At 37.3% G+C, this 17,019-nt stretch overlaps 2 protein-coding genes across 3 annotated transcripts in view; both read left to right on the top strand.

Annotated features, from left to right (window-relative positions):
- Positions 1–20: 20 nt before the first annotated feature.
- Positions 21–7,700, top strand: LOC110443384 (hydroxyproline dehydrogenase-like). Its single transcript, XM_021487611.1, has 9 exons — positions 21–529; positions 1,126–1,316; positions 1,811–1,940; positions 2,523–2,609; positions 3,005–3,082; positions 3,712–3,858; positions 4,993–5,270; positions 6,192–6,280; positions 6,613–7,700. Exons 1-9 carry the CDS (start codon positions 236–238, stop codon positions 6,768–6,770), a joined length of 1,452 nt encoding a protein of 483 aa, XP_021343286.1. The 5' UTR covers positions 21–235; the 3' UTR covers positions 6,771–7,700.
- Positions 7,701–10,213: 2,513 nt separating this feature from the next.
- Positions 10,214–17,019, top strand: part of LOC110443255 (hydroxyproline dehydrogenase-like) — an 18,599-nt gene continuing 11,793 nt past the window's right edge. The window contains exons 1-6 of one of the 2 annotated variants that reach the window (XM_021487494.1): positions 10,214–10,587; positions 12,139–12,329; positions 14,326–14,455; positions 14,995–15,081; positions 15,889–15,966; positions 16,557–16,703. In XM_021487494.1, coding sequence (XP_021343169.1) covers positions 10,312–10,587; positions 12,139–12,329; positions 14,326–14,455; positions 14,995–15,081; positions 15,889–15,966; positions 16,557–16,703 — 909 coding nt within the window. In that variant the 5' untranslated portion in view covers positions 10,214–10,311. Of the gene's footprint in view, positions 10,588–12,138; positions 12,348–14,325; positions 14,456–14,994; positions 15,082–15,888; positions 15,967–16,556; positions 16,704–17,019 lie in introns of both variants that reach the window. The other variant, XM_021487410.1, reaches the window with a different exon arrangement.

Raw genomic sequence — 17,019 nt, 5'->3', positions numbered from 1 at the left:
ACATAACGTAATCGGCCGGTCCTAAACTGTAAAAATATAAACAAATATTATAAAGTGTCATCCAAGATCTAGACCAACTGTACCCGGAGCGTATATATATACAATGTAAGCGGAGACGTGGCCGACATACACACCTTGTATATATACATCAGCACAAAATCTTCAGTATCTATTTCAATAGAGAAAACAAAAACAGAAACCAGAATACAGCTCTCCACGACTGACAGTCTGCAGTATGGCGCATATCGTGCGTGGCCGTTCTTCAAGAGTGATAGCGATCTATTTTAACTACTCGGGCAATTTTAAAACAACTAATGCATTTCACACGAACGGTCAGTTTCGAGCCGAATTGTCAACAGAAAAAGGCAGAAAAACGGGGACAACTTATGTCGGCAACAGTTTGTCCAGAGATCTGCGATTCGATGACTACCAGAAGGCTTTCCAGTCCAAGTCCCGTTTGGAGCTGGCCCGCTCCATCGCCATCATCAAGATGTGTACTAATGATACGATTGTGGACAACAGCTTTAAGGTAAGGTGGCAAAACTAATGTAAATGAAACTTTCATGAACATTTCTTGTCGTGCTTTCTTTCAATGACATATTTATTTTCAGAAAATGATATGCTCCTTGCTATAAGTACATGTGTATCTGCATGATTGTATACTCGACAGAAGTCCCTCCTCATTAAGTAATCAAGGATCCTTTGTACATGTAGCTAGATTTTTTTTTAAAATAACTTGACATGTTACAGCATAAATAATTTCTGAGAAGCCATTTATAGGGATCAATACATAAGTCATGTTGATTTGTTATATTGACACTGGGGGTATTAAAGTATTCAACTTACCAGGGAATTTAATAATAATAATATACAGCATTTGATATACATGAAGCGCCCTATCTATCTAGAATAAACCACTCTAAAACGCTTTAAAGTTTATCGATATACAATTTATACAATCACTACAATTAGCATATGCAATCATCAATACAACATTGACGAACTAGCAGGAGCTGCCTTATCAGGCGCTAACTACTAGTCATATGCCACCTGGCTTATATCTCCCTTTGGGTATATGTGCCTGCGTGTGTGCAGGAGATGTAATGTGTTTTCGGATGTTTTCAGTTGATGAACACTGGCCGGAGGGTTCTGGGCAACAAGCTGTTTGATCGTTTGGCCAAACCGACGGTGTATGGTCAGTTTGTCGGCGGGGACAGTCCGGAATCTCTACTACGGACCGTGGTCAGGATGAGAAAGATGGGAGTCGGACCCTTAGTGGCTGTCGCTATGGAGGAGGACACAACAGATGATACCAGGTTAGGATTCAATAACGTCCGTCCTGGATATCAAGATTTATCAATGACCTGTTAGCTTAGTAACAAAAAAAAAACACTTTTTTTTCAATTTGGACAAATGACTTAAAATTAACGGACAATGATATTCTGAAATAAAATTGAAGAAGCTCATATTCCAAATGACAATAAACAGCTCATATTTCGTGTGACAGGGGTATGTAAAAATTAGAAAATATAAATGAATTTTATTTTCAAAGTTTCCAGTAAAGATAGAAAAAAACCAGCTATGATATGAAACGTTATTCTATAAAAAAAAATGTGTTTTGTGATGAAAAGTAAGCAAACACAACAAACAACACATGCACACATATCTTTTTGGTCCATTGTTGGATGAAATTTTGATGATTAATAAACATACTTCAGGTGGCATGCAAATATGAAAAAAAATGTCAAGTTATTCAAAATGCTTTTTTTTTTATATTTTGTTCATGATGTTTGTATTAATATTTTTATAGAGAGGCTGATCAGAAGTATGACCGGAATTTGGCGACTACGTTACAGTGCCTGGAGGTTGTTTCCGGTCTTAAAGATCCTCACCCTATGATGCAAACCAAACTGACGGCCATGTTTCCGGCAAAGCTTTGTGTAAGGAGAAATTGTAAATTGCCTGACAGAAACGTTAATCATGTATTGGTAATAAGATCCGACTTATAAATAAACCTGATAGGATAGTTGTGTCTGCTTAGTTAATCCCACTAACACGACAACTGATATCGATACACCCATTTTGATGTACATAAGACGTGTGTTCTTTACAGTATATAAACCAATGCAGTATAGTTCGTTTCGTGTTGATTTGTTGATAGTGGTCAAATGTAACTGACAACAGCTATGACCGCATTACGATGGTTCCTACAAAGGCCGTGGGGTCTTGCCATTTAAAAGTGACCGCCAGGGTCGACGTAGCTAGCCTTTGTTTCTCTGCTTGAAAATTCATGGATTCTGCTTCGTACCGGTACGGTCACATTATTCTGACTACTTGCCAACTAGAGGTGGCTCAGAAGACATCCAAGAATTGGGCTCTAGTGTTGGCTACAGCCCTTCTATTTTCGTCTCCTCGCCCCATAAAATAGGGACCAGAAGAAAACCTATACCCCCAAACTCCATCATTGAAGAAAAGAAAATCTCAAAACACAATTATAATAATTAGTATGTTTATGCTTACAGGAGAAAATATCTCAACATGTGCCACACCCCTCCCAGAATGGACAGGTGGTGACAACTGTGGCCAATGGGATTCGACATGGAGACCAGGTGACTATTGCTTATGTATAATGGCCGATTTTGGAAACTGCATGATGGAAAGTACACACGATGATATATGACCGAAAGCATGATACTACCTGTTGTAAAAAAATGAAAAAGTTTCACAAAAAAAACACCTATCAAAGGCTTTATTTGACGTAAATATAATTTAAACAGCATCAGAATGACGTTTCCGAAATTGGAATTTAGCCAATATGACGTCAGCTTTAAACGCGATATGAGAACTTATTGAACTTTAAAATCAATAAGAGGACCATCTATATGATATTTGAAAACAGTTGAAAGTGAACGTCATGCATTAGATTTACATTTTGTAATCTTTCTCTTCATATTTTATGCTGCTTGACATCTTTAAATTCCTTTCTTTAATGATCTCCCTATAGATTCGGTTCGATTTCCTGTCAGAGGACGAGACAGCTGACCTGAACAGGGGTTTGTCCAGGATCAGAAAACTCTGTGAGGTTCGTTTTAAAATATTGATCTATTTCTTAGTATTGAGCTGAAATCGAATCAACAATTAGGAATTATGATGGAAGTACTTACATTTGATCACAGGGACCTACTAATTAGAACAGATTACTGGGTTATGATTGGTCCATCGTGGCGTGTAGGGTAAGGATCAATACATGTACATTATAACACTTGGTCGTTTCTAGAGTATCGGCAAATAGAACCCGAGCATTTTTAAGATACATGAATCCACGTTTTGGCTTACTTTATTTTAATAGATTTTTAAAGGAAAACTGGCACTTGTACATGAATAAATAATCAATAAACAATTTATAAGAGTCAGGTAACAATTTTATAAGAGTCGGATAACAATTCCAAAATTCAAAATACTGTACTGGGAAAGTTCCGCCGCAACATCTTTTCCGCCCTCCATAAAAGGGGACAAATTATCGTGATAGCGAATAATTACAGTGCTCAGTTAAATCGGTACCGATGAAAAGCCAAAGTTTGATTAAGCAAACTCTTCCCGTAGTACACTACTTTGTTTTAGGAGTGATTTGATTGCATGTCACATGTATTACTCATTTAATGAAAAGATTTGTTTTTATTATCTAGCATTTTGATATATACTGTTATGCAGGCTGCGGTGGAAAATGGAGTGATAATGATGGTGGACGCGGAATACACATACCTCAATCCGGCTTTAAACCTCCTCACATTGGCCATGATGTTGGTGTGTAACGGACGAAAGACACTGGTGTATTACACATATCAAAACTACCTCAAGGTGAATACGAACGAAATCTTACCAAGCTTCATTTCTCTCTAGTCATAAAAGTGTGAATGGACTTAAAAAAATCAGAAATTTAATAAACACAAGTATTGTTAATTTTGCACAACATTGTACATGTCCATGCATATACAGTGATTTGAAACGCAGCACAGGGACGTGAAACTATATGAACCCAGACAGAGTGGTACATGTTTAATTACACGTTTTAAGAGTTGATAACAATTTTCGGTAAAACTGCTACCCCCAGTGATTATATATACAAGTATGTTACAATCGGGGGTAGCATTTTTACCAAGAGTTGTTCTGAACCCTTGAAACGTGTAATGTAATTCTGAACACCGCTGTTTAGGTCCCCATGTAGTTTTAACAAATGTCCATGTCCTTGTGAAATGCATGCGTGATATCCCTTGGCTATTTTTGTTACAGCCCCCGGGCGTATGGGATATATATGATTGGGGTAACTCGAGCGCATGAGACAAACGCGATATTCATTTCCCTATCCTGTAATTGACAAAATCAAATGATATAGATAGGGATATGGAATGCCTCCTATGGGGATACCTCTGACAATTTTATTTTTCATAAAAAATATGTAACTTCTAAGGGTGGTCATTCTGAACCTCAATACATGCATTCTACATTTGCAGTTTTCATCACTATGATAATATATTTTTTCAAATGTTTGAATATTACTTACACGTTTCATCAAACAAGTGTAATTTGATAAAACAGGATCTAGGGTTGTTTCTTATAAAACCGTTCTCTTGTTCACACTTAGGTTATATGCTCAAACTATTGTACAACGACACAAAGCCTTGTATCACGCTAAACATTTAGCAATGGTATGACGTCACCTCCCTCTATTCAGTACACTTATCTCAGGCTTCACTTGTTTCTTTAAAAATGAGTAATATTTATTAGGACTTCGTGTTAAGCTTAAACACGGAATTAGAATTTAAACACGGGAATGAGATTAGGATGGGGGCTCAAATTAGAGGTTTACAATAGAAAGTAACCCGAGTGGTACATTCTGTAGCACGTGTGAGTCGCCTCACGTGTACTAACCCATGTATGTAAATATAGCATTTCTTAATCACTGTAACATATATATTGTATCATTCGCGACAGGGAATGACTGAATATCTACAGACAGACATGACCTACATACATAGTCATGGCGTCGGATTCGGAACCAAACTTGTCCGTGGAGCTTACATAGATAAAGAGAGGCGACTGGCACAGACCAAAGCCTATCCGGACCCTACCAATGCCACCTATCGGGACACCTCTGACACTTACCATCGTTCTATGAATAAAATGTTAGAAAATATCGCTCAGAACCCGGATACATGTTCTGCAATTATCGCCAGTCACAATGAAGATACAGTTGCTAAAGCTATCAACAGGTAAGTTAATGTGTCAAAAGGGATGGGGCAATTTAAGATTAATTTTGTGTAATAAGAGGAAGAGAAATGCACGGCCAGACAGAGATTCGAACCCGGGACTTTCCGAATTCTAGACGGACGCTCTACTAATTGAACCTGGTGTCTACGTCTTCGCCCCAAAACACAACAGTCTACCAACCAAGATTCGGGTACCCCTTGCTAATCATTCATCCAGTACTTGAAACAAGGGTTGGCAAAATCGCTAATTTTGAAATAGAAGAAAGAGAAAAGCGCGTGCAGATCGGGATTCGGACTGGGGACCCTCCAAAATGTAGACGACTGAAAATTGATTTAAAGGTCGTCCACTGACTTACTCCAGTCCAGTCACATGTGCCTCGGAAACAGTGATTGCTCTACTCATGAAAAATGTCCCAAGACTTTTGGTTAGATCCCCAGCGTTGGCGGAAATGATGTAGTTGGTCAAATAAAGGGTTATTCATTACTAGTTTTATATTGCTGCAAAGTGATTGGATATTGGTCGCATAGACACGCAACATTTGAGGTCATGGGTCAACAGTGTCTACTGATGATTGCGACGAAAGAAATACTGCTACAGGGTGTGAACCTCTGATTTACCATGATTATTATGTACAAGATATTGCTTTGATTAAGCACATAGCTCCTTTCAGGTAGTATTCGTAGCCATTCATATTTCATATGAATGCCAACCGAAAACAGTGCAGTACTTATATTTACCATTTTTGAAAATTGCTACCATAATAGAAAATGGATACACTTATCAATTCATCGTTAAATTCAAACACTGTTTTTATCGTATAGGCTTGTTCAATGAATAGAACAGCCTTTTGTACAGGGGGAGTCAGTGGTAACTTACTATATACAAGTGTGGGTGGTATCTGAGGTCTTTGTTCTGTTTTGTAGAATTATGGAGTTGCAGATAGACCCGAAATGTGGATCAATATTCTTTGGACAGTCGTATGGGATGAGTGACCATGTGACAAATACACTAAGTGAGTCATCATCATCATCATCATCATCACACATTCTTCCACAGGCATAATTTGTATATCATCATCATCATCATCATCAAAATCAGCATCGTCATCATCCGCTTCATCGTCATCATCCGCGTCATAGTCATTTTGTCGTTGTCATTGGCGTCGGCATCGTCATATTGATTACAATCTGAGGTAGCTCTGATTACGGTTTCGGAAATTATACTTATTATTCGTTATATTTGTTCACCAAGTTTTTACGGTAAGACTCTTAGATTGAATCATGTGAAACATCAGATTAAGCAACTAGCCCCTAACACATAAACATTTCATTCTTCATTTCACAGGTGAGATGAAGATGCCAGTGTATAAGTCAATACCGTACGGTTCTGTGGAGGACACACTCGCCTACCTATCACGGAGAGCAATGGAGAACCGATCGGTACTGGAGAGGGCGCAAAGGGAGAAAACTCTCATGTGGAAAGCCCTGAAGGCGCGTAAATAAGAGGGTGTCAAAGAGGGGAAAAAGCCGGTCCCTTTGAAGAACTATTGATGTGTAATTCATACGAAAAGTCGTACATGTTTTGATCACGTGTTCCTTATCATATGGGAGAATTATGAACCATGATTGTTTCGTTTTGTTCATCATTAAACTTCTTCCGCCGAGTATAGAACTTCCGGTTTTCCTGTTGAGGTATCAAATTTAAAGAATCTAAGCTTTTTTTCAATATTTTTATGCAAACTTTTGATATAAAATAAGGACAATACTTACTACAAACAGTTCTTTTGATATTGGTCAGTATTGAACTGTTGTTCAACAGATATGAACGCAATTTGATCAGCGTCATTTTGAAGCCTATTTCTCCTGCCATGAATACCACGAGACATCGTATGAGCAAACATATTAGTGACGTTAGGATGTTACAGGAATCTCGTTTGCACTGACGGCATCAACACTTCAATATCGAAAATGTAAGGGAATACCCATGTTAATGTTCATGGCGGTATGAATGCAAATTGGCTGCATACATATTTATCATGATGCCCCAGCAGGCTTCGTGGAATATATATGCAACCGATCTGCGTTCATACCGGCATGAACCTTGAACAAAAATGCCGTTTAGTTCTTATGTATTCTTTATCATGGTAAATTTTCTATAATGACAAGCAACTTATGGCAAGAAATTAACGAAAATAGTCACTGTTGCTGTTTATTGAACTGCATGCAATATGCAAATGAAAAATACAATGTACAATGTGTGACTTTCTGGTCAAAACTGAAAATCTACCTATTTGTGGGAAATAATGTAACTTATACTGATTTCATCTCTATTCATCAGGGCATTGACGCCTGTAGTATGTACATTGTACATGTTGGTAATGAAAGTTTATTAAATAAGTGATTTTATGGACATTGTATATTCAATGCATATCCCTGACAAACAAATATATGTATATATAAAAATATAAAAAAAATATTATATATATAATATATATTATATATAATTACATGCTTACTAATAAAAATGGGTGTTTTTGTATATGCGATACGACACATTTGCTCTGACCCATATCAGCCCTCGCCGTATCACACCCGAAAACCCGTATCAATCCCCGCCGCAACACACCCCAAGACCCGTATCAGCCCTCTCCGTATCAGCCCGCAAACCCATTTCACATCCCTTTTGGAAATTTTTCGTTTTCAATATTTCAAAAGAAATATTGATCATCCGATAGTTGCTTTTATTAGTAATTATGTAATAAACAGAATAAATCACGCCTTCTTCCATATCACACCCAGTATCAACCCTCGACCAATATCAGCTCGAGAGCCGAAGGCCCGAGGGCTGATAATACAGTATCGGGTTGATACTAGGTGTGATATGGAAAAAGGCATGTATTATTCTCTATTTAATGATGTTTACAAGAAATACAATTAAGTATATAAAAAGTAATAAAACCCATCGTAAACTATTGTGGTGTTTTGTTTTTTTATAAAATTTATAAAGTTTAACAAGTTCACGCCGTCAGTAAATCTTTCTGCATTCAGCTTTAAAACTAATGTTTTAAGATTTTAATTACAATATTCCCTTTTTCGCAATTGGTTAAAAAATAACACGTAGAAGTAAAGACTCATACATGTGTTATGTTTATGGAACCGATTGTGTACGTACATGTGTTATGTTTATGGTACCGATTGTGTACCTACAATTGTTTAAACATTACCCCATCAATATTAGACCCTAAAAGCTGCTACAGAAGATCTTACACTGGATTTAACTATTCCCTCTTATTAAATATATATATATTATAAATTATAAATTTTAGCTACATTTTGAACACAAACAGTAATTGAACACTTGTTTGGCGAGCTCCCGAAAAGGTGTCTGTTTCTCTTGTCAAGCAAAGGGTGCAAATGACCGGTGTCTCGACTCTAAACTCCTGAAAACAATTTAACAACGTGCCGAGTCAGTAAATTTAGCTGTCGGGTAATACGTTTACCAATTACGCCCCTGAGCGGATTTTAAAATGGAGACTCGATGAACAGAGACGAGAGGGGGGAAGGAAGAGCACAAGTTAAGTCATCTTTATGACCCCATTTTAGCATCCATTAAAGTACTTTTTGGTGTCATTAAAAAGTTTTTATATATACCAGAAAAATTATAAGCAATGAATTTTGCAGCGGGTGCTTATGTCTTATGTTTCATTATTGAAAGTGCTCATCGATACCAGTGTTAATTCACAGGGACATGGACATTTTTTTAATAGGTATATTTTTTATTGTGTCCTACGTATCTATTCTGAAGTGAAGAGATTGAAAGTAGAAGTGCTAACACCTCATAAAAACGACCTCCAGGTGAGTGTATATTCTAGTATATCAAACTTGAGGTAGGGTGGTTGCCAAGTGTTGACATAGACCTTTAACATTTCTGATATTTCTCTTTCCACATCAGGATATATTCAAGCATAGGTACTGTAGACGATTCTCAAGTCCCTGTGTAGGCATTGCTGAAGACAATTTTACAACAATATATGTAGAGTGTCACCCAAGCCTACCCGATATATACCCTGTATAAAAACACCTGTACGAGTTAGCGTCTGATGACACCTGAACGCTACAGGACCTCGACACACTATACTATATAAATATTTTTATTGTTTCAGATTCACCTACAAAGTCTGTTTATCCACACCAGAAATAGCACACCAGGTAGGCAAGGTTATCCTATGTCTATTGGGGCTGTTCACTATAGAACAGATCTACAGAGAAGTGTATTATCTATATACATTAAGGGTTGGTTCCCGCTGTGATTAGTCTTAAGCATCATTAAAATATTTCCCTTGTTGCAACGATTTGATTTGTTTTGATAGAAAAGATATTGAACCCTGTATGAGGCCATTGCGCTCTGATGGGCCTTGTAAATGTCAACAAAACTGGTTGCAACTTGTACTTGAACCAAGAAATTTCTTTATGTGGATACGGAACAAATATTTTTAGCTTGACATGTATATATACATGTATCTGTCATTAAAGACCTTGTGAATCTCCTTTTATTGTAATGAAAAGCACGGAAAGTATGACAGACGCAATCGTTGTTTTCTTTTGTTTTTCTTTTTAGAATTATGTTTTAATCTGTATGAGTGTCTCGAATGCAGTACTATCTTTTTAAGATAACATTTGAAAAGGGAAGCAACTCGTACTATCATAACTCAAAATTTTAAAACTGCCTATGATTAAAATCTATTCTGCACCATTTTTCTAGTAAACATAAAAATGTCTGTTTGAATTTAGTCCCCTTAAATTTTCCGATCGCCGTGGTTTTTAGACTGATGTTACACTATTTATATATCAAGTATGTAAGTATTCGGTTTGTTTACTCAGTAAGGTAAGATGTGTATACTGATATATGATATACCTGTTTCCACACCAGCGAGGTCATACTGATGCGTGCCTGAAATATATTACTTCTCAGTTTCAACACACATGTATGTGACACAGACACGTGCTGATATATATTTTATTACAAAAATTAAAGCCATCCATAATGGCGACTATTTCCAGTCGTGTTTTCCGAGGACCACTCCACAAGACATGTGTAAAAAAATTGTTCAGAACCCATCACAGTTCTGAGAAATTCGGTACTCAATTTTCGGCAGCTGCGAGTATTTCGGAGAAAGGAGAATGCACGAATGTTACAGACGATATCCGTTTCGACGATTACAGAAAAGCATTCAGATCTATGTCCAGATTGGAGCTAGCTCGATCCATCGCTATTCTCAGGTTATGCGCCAACAATCGCGTAGTAGATAGCAGCTTACAGGTAAGATAATACAGTTTTTAGTTTACACCTGTAATGCACGGCTGCATAATTGTGTCATAATGATCTGTTTTGAATTACGAGTCTTTGTATAAAATATATGTTATTAGGATTAACACATCTGTAACCTATATGTTGAATAATATTTAAAAATATACCTTACGTTCCTGCTAAATGATTTTTTTCAGTGACATATGTTGAATCGTGTAATTGAAACGTCTTTAGTCAAACTCAGTATTTTTATTGACCCTTATGATAAAATATAAATTTAAATTTAACGAACTTAACCAGGAAGTGAACTTATTATGTGTTTGTATATGCTACTGTGTAGTTCACTTGTGTGCAGCCTTGACAATGATTTGTAAAAATTACATATTAATATGCGTAGATGCAAATAAAATCGATTTCAATAGTAGATGCAACAGGTGATACATGTTTTGTTATTTCCCATATTTAAGCTGCTATCTTGGAGAGGGTGTAACCCATTATAGCGAAGGTTAAATAACTAGGCACCAGCATTTTGAAATTGCACCCTGGGTAGACAAGTGCCCCGCTATCCCTGTCTTACCTAATTGTGTCTCGGTCAAGGACAAGCTTGAAAATACTGCATTTATTGTGTTCGATGTCATGGAAACATGACACGTTTTGTGGTTATAGGTTTACAATTGCACATCTTCGGGACTCTCCGACACGCTCGGAAAACTTATTGATTTCTGAATGTTCCGGAGGCCCTATAATAGGATGCGATTCAGCTAGGATATTTGCAGTCAATTGGCAGCCAATGAATGTTTTGCAGAAACCGTCTGTTCTGCGAATTTCTAAAAAAATCATTTGATTAGTTTTTAAAATATGCTTGTGATTTATGAGATTATTGTGTTTTATATAAATCAGAAAATTTAGAAAAGGCCTGAAGAGAAGCTGTCCCTTTACAACAGGCCTCCAATCATGTGCCCAGAAATGTTTGCTTCATGTTAAAGAAAAAATACCTTCACGCCTTAAGAAACCACGATGACCAAAGGAGTCCTCCAATTAGGCTTCCTCTTACCAACCCTGTACATTCTAGTGTACATAGCCGGACTTTCTTAGATAATTCAGTACGAGCATTGATTTTATTAAACTAATTGAAAACGTCGTATAAACAATTACTCCACATACCTACTTGGTATCTTGCTAGCAAAGCTGAGACGTCTGTGTAGGTCCCTTAATTACATTAATGTATGAAATGTTTAGAGCAAACCATATTGATAGTGAAGCTTGTTATTGTTGACACCCATTTGAGTTTGTCTTTCATTATCTATAGATGAGTGCAATTTATTTGATAAACGAACGACCTATTTTTATGGAATATTTGAATAATTTGAATGCTGATTTTGACTGGAAAATGATTTTGTTTTGATCTTATGAAACATTGCACATGAGCATTTCCTGACATGTGCCAAAAATTATTAGCGGAAGATATGGAGAACAACTTGTGCCTAATCCATTATTGTACGATTTTTCACTAAGGCTGAAAAAGGTGTTGAACGCCAATAAATGTTTCGAAATAATTTTCAGCTGATGAATACCAGTCGCAAAGTACTTGGCAGGAGACTGTTCGACAAAATAGCCAAAGGGACAGTGTACGGTCAGTTTGTGGGCGGAGACAGTCCGGAATCTCTCCGGACGACAGTAGCACGCCTGCACGACACCGGGATAGGCCCTCTGGTGGCTGTTTCTATGGAAGAGGATACAACGGATGACGTCATGTATGGTTCCAGCTTGGTGTAACGAGCGTTTGTTTTTATCAGATTTATAATATAGAACTTCAATGCATGAACTTCATTATGATTAAAATTTCGGCAGATGATATTATGAAGTTAAACACGTAACAGTAAGCCACGCTGAGTGAGAGAACGTCTTCGTTAAATATATTGATCAGACGCTGGCTACCATAATATGCAATCACTGACACACACACAGCAATGATGATAACTAGATTTGCGATAGTGTACAAAGCCGTGGAGAAGAGAGTGGCTGCTCGAACAGGGGCCTGATATATATAATCATTGGGGGTTTCATTTTACCGAAAGTCGATCTAAACCCCTAAAATTACTCTGGACACCTTAGTTTAAATCCATTTAGCTGTAAATTAAACTCTCAAGTCCCGGTGTCTGCACACATACACATTATTTCTGTTGTGATTCATTGGAACCGAGAAGTGAATTCCAAGAAAAGCTTTGGACAAAAAGTGGTAATCGTGATAGCAAAAGATTAATTACAAGGAGACGGACCAATAGGTATCGTCGACTTTGGTTTGAGTTGTGAGTGCTGGAGAACGACCCAGAGCTATCTTTCCTTAAACTCAAGTCCACCTCTGTCAGATATTAGAGGCAAATTGAAAATCTACTCCGCCCTGCTTTCAATTTTCGCCGTAAGAAGTATCAGTAAACCAAAACATTTGTGAACTGTTGTCGGAAAACGATCATAGAAATTTAGATTGAATTGAAGTATTCATTATAGATAACGTTCGGGTTTAATACTGAGAATATTGAGACTATATCTGAAAAGAGAGAAAAGGGAAAACAAAACTTCCTCAAACAGGTCGAATTTCAGTTTTAGGCATTGACAGAGGAAGATTTTAGAATTTTTCGGCAAAAATCGAAAAATTCGAGTATTACAAGCTGTAATTGAGTATCAGGAACGACAACTCTGGGTAGAGACTGACTGCGAGTTTATAGATGCATTGATTGATTTAACATAAGATTTAAACTAGATAGAACGATATACAGTTGTGTGACCGCACAACGCACTAAAAATACCGTGCATACATCGTTCACACACCGTCGCACACCGTCCACACATGGTGCGCACAACTGTGCGATTTGACAATCGTTCGCCCCGTTGTGCGCTTCTCTCCGCACTACGATCCAGGTACAAAGTTGCTATTTTTACCTGTGTTGCCGAGGCTGTTTTGTAAGGTCGTTTAAAACACCGAAAACGCCATTTCTAACATAAAGACAGAAGGATAAGCTTGTAGATGAAGCTAGAATAGGGAAGGAAACATACTTAAAAAATCAAGTTTATATGCTTAACTAGCAAACCGTATATATTGTTAAGCCATTCCTCAATTTACACCAACCACGATTATTATCGCATAACGATCGTCGATCGTCCGCACAAATGTGCGCAAGCAATGATCGTCCAATTTTTTATCGTTCGCACTTCGTGCACAAATCGTTCACACACCGTGCACACATCGTGCGCACACCGCATATCGTGTTACGTTGTGCGATCCCACAACTGCAATTGAACTTTTCAGAAATAATGTACTTTTTCCCCTGGGATTTCATATTAGCTTGCATGTTGTCATTATAAGTATTCTTGGTCATTTGGGGAACCATTTGAGATTTTTTAACTTTAGAAAACTAACTTTGAAATATAATGGATTTCAATTCCATAGGTATTCATATGTATTCAAATTATGTATGCCTGCAGAGTTAAAATTCCAATAACAACCATTGTAAGCTATTTATTCCAAGCACTGTCAAGTTATACGTATTAACATTTCTATTCAGTTCAACTTCTTTTGTTCAATCAACAGATCAGCCACGTCACTCAAATTTACATGGGCGATATGACATATTTCTATGCAACATATTTCTGTTGTGATTAACTTAAAACCTGCATATTTTGAAATTGAGATCAATTATAAACTGTATTTATATAGACTTTATCTTATTATCAATAATTTATATTCTTTAGAGAAGCTGACCGGAAGTACAATCGGAACTTGAATGCTGTTCTTGAATGCTTACACGTCATTTCCGGTCTCAATGACCCTCATCCAATGATGCAAGTGAAGGTCACATCTTTACTACCAGCTAAACTTTGCGTGAGTATATAACTATTTGTGATAAAAAAAATTCAGAACGAACAAATGTTTACAAACGGGATTGAGTTTCGTGATAGTGTATAACTCGGTATTAATTGGATTCAACTTGATATTTCATATGTATTTTATGTATTGCATAATCTGCAGACATGCTTAAACATCTTCAGACTTATATAAATATTCTATCCGTCACGTTTATATGTTACTCTGCCTGGCATATAGTGCACATGCACTTTCAATTTGTGTTTGAGTTTAAGGAGTACGCTATCTATCACCTTTTGACAGCCAATTAGGTCAGAGTTTAGGTGATAGGCTACTTATAGGTGGATTTTGTCAGAGTTATACTGAAATATCTAGCATGTTTGATATGTAATTTGTATAAGAGTAAAACAAGAGTTTCAAAGAAAAATGGGCAGTGGGTTTGATTTGCTTCATTTCAGAATCGTCAAATCTGATTACCTGTAATGATGCATGGCTAATATCTAGAATCTTAGTTATAACAAATTATAATCTGCATTACCGACACATTTATTGTACAGGAGGCGATATCCAAACATGTGCCACACCCTTCCCAGACAGGTCACGTGGTTGAGAAAGTAGCCAATGCGATGTTACATGACGATAAGGTAAATCAGGGGAATAACCTGTACAGTTTTGATCAGTTAGAAGAAAATACCAGTAGAGCATTTACGATAACCATCTATCTTAAAGATATTTCTTGATTTTTTAATGCCAGGACCCTTGACAAAATATAAATACTTTCGTACATATTTTGAAAACAAATTTTTTCTCCTACCTTTAAATGATTTTTTTCCCAATTTATTTGTTCAAGATGTCTCTGTCACCCACTAGTTGCTGCTTTTCCTGTCACACATAGGGTATCACAGATGGCACAAAGAAAGAAACCATATTATGACGTAACTGGAATAATAAGATATGACGTCATAATTATCAGCTCTTGACTGGGGAGGTCATGATCAAATCAGTATAACAAAATAGAAAAAAAACTAAAAACTGTTATTTTAAAACATAGATTTGGAATCATGGTAGAAAATGTAATATTCCCCTACCTTAAGGGTGTAAAAGAGAAATCTCCAACCCTCGGGTTGCATTTACCGATGATCAATTGCCATGTCATATTATCAGCTGTAACGTCACGCACGTGATATGGGGAATACGATTTATAGAGCCTATCTTATGTACGATATGTAGGTATTGGAGAAATGAAAAATTCTACCCAATTGTGATTGTTTTCGTTTATATAATAATTTGGGTTAGAAGTGAGGCTGTACCGAAGTTCTCATCCAAAGGTAAATGTGCACCCGAGGGTTCCAGGTACAGAAGTGTCCAATCCAGTAAGGCTGTTGCAAATTTACTTTTACAACTGTACATTTGAATCCTATCGATCCTAATTAAAGTGTATTTTGTTTCAGATAACCATGGATTTTCTGTCAGAGGAACAGATGGCCGAGCTACATAGGGGCTTGTCACGACTTAAGAAAATCTGTGAGGTATGTTTCTTCACTTATTCAGATCAGTATATTCACGAAAAGTGCTTATGTATTGCTCGCAGGATCCCGATCAAGAAAACATGAACTCTTGACGAATTGTCATGGTGACGGAAATTCAGTACAAATGTAATCATGATATATTGAAAACCACAAAAATTTCGATATTCTCATTTTTAATAACTGCTAGTTGAGGGCATTTTCTCTATATATTTCGATCGATTATTCTCGGACGTTTTCATCTTGGTCAATGTCTAACACATCGTTTAGAATCCTAACTAGGGACCTCCTAAAAGCGGCTTGTCTACAGTGACCAGTCATATCAGCAGGCGTTTGTGTGTGATTTCCAGCTAATATCATCGTCTGCTGGATAACCGATACATCCGGTAGTGAAGCGGACGTAAAACCTATCAATCAATCAATCAATCAATCTGACCAAGTGGGCTTTCTTCTGTTGCTCAGGTTTCTTCCCGTATACAGATTCTCCGAGCACTTCATTATAAATCATCAAGCGTGACATATAAATTCATTACTTCTTTTACAATTGTTGTAAAAACATGTAATACACTATCTTTTTTGCCTATCAAAACCAGGCTGCTGTTGACAAGGGTGTTATCGTTATGGTAGACGCGGAGTATACATACTTTAACCCGGCCCTCAACCTTTTATCTCTGGCTATGATGTTGGTGTGTAACAGACAGAAGACATTGGTTTATTACACCTACCAGAACTATCTCCAGGTACGTACGGTCGCGACACACCTACCAGAACTATATCCACGGTCGAGATACACCTACCAGAACTATCTCCAGGTACGTACGGTCGGGACACGCCTACCACAACTATATCCACGGTCGAGACACACCTACCAGAACTATCTCCAGGTACGTACGGTCGCGACACACCTACCAGAACTATATCCACGGTCGAGACACACCTACCAGAACTATCTCCAGGTACGTACGGTCGCGACACACCTACCAGGACTATCTCCACGGTCGAGACACACCTACCAGAACTATCTCCAGGTACGTACGGTCGCGACACACCTACCAG

The sequence above is a fragment of the Mizuhopecten yessoensis genome, unplaced genomic scaffold (genome assembly GCF_002113885.1).
Source record: "Mizuhopecten yessoensis strain PY_sf001 unplaced genomic scaffold, ASM211388v2 scaffold245, whole genome shotgun sequence".
Taxonomy (NCBI): domain Eukaryota; kingdom Metazoa; phylum Mollusca; class Bivalvia; order Pectinida; family Pectinidae; genus Mizuhopecten; species Mizuhopecten yessoensis.
The sequence above is the reverse complement of the archived record's forward strand: the minus strand, read 5'-3'. Positions and strand labels throughout refer to the sequence as shown.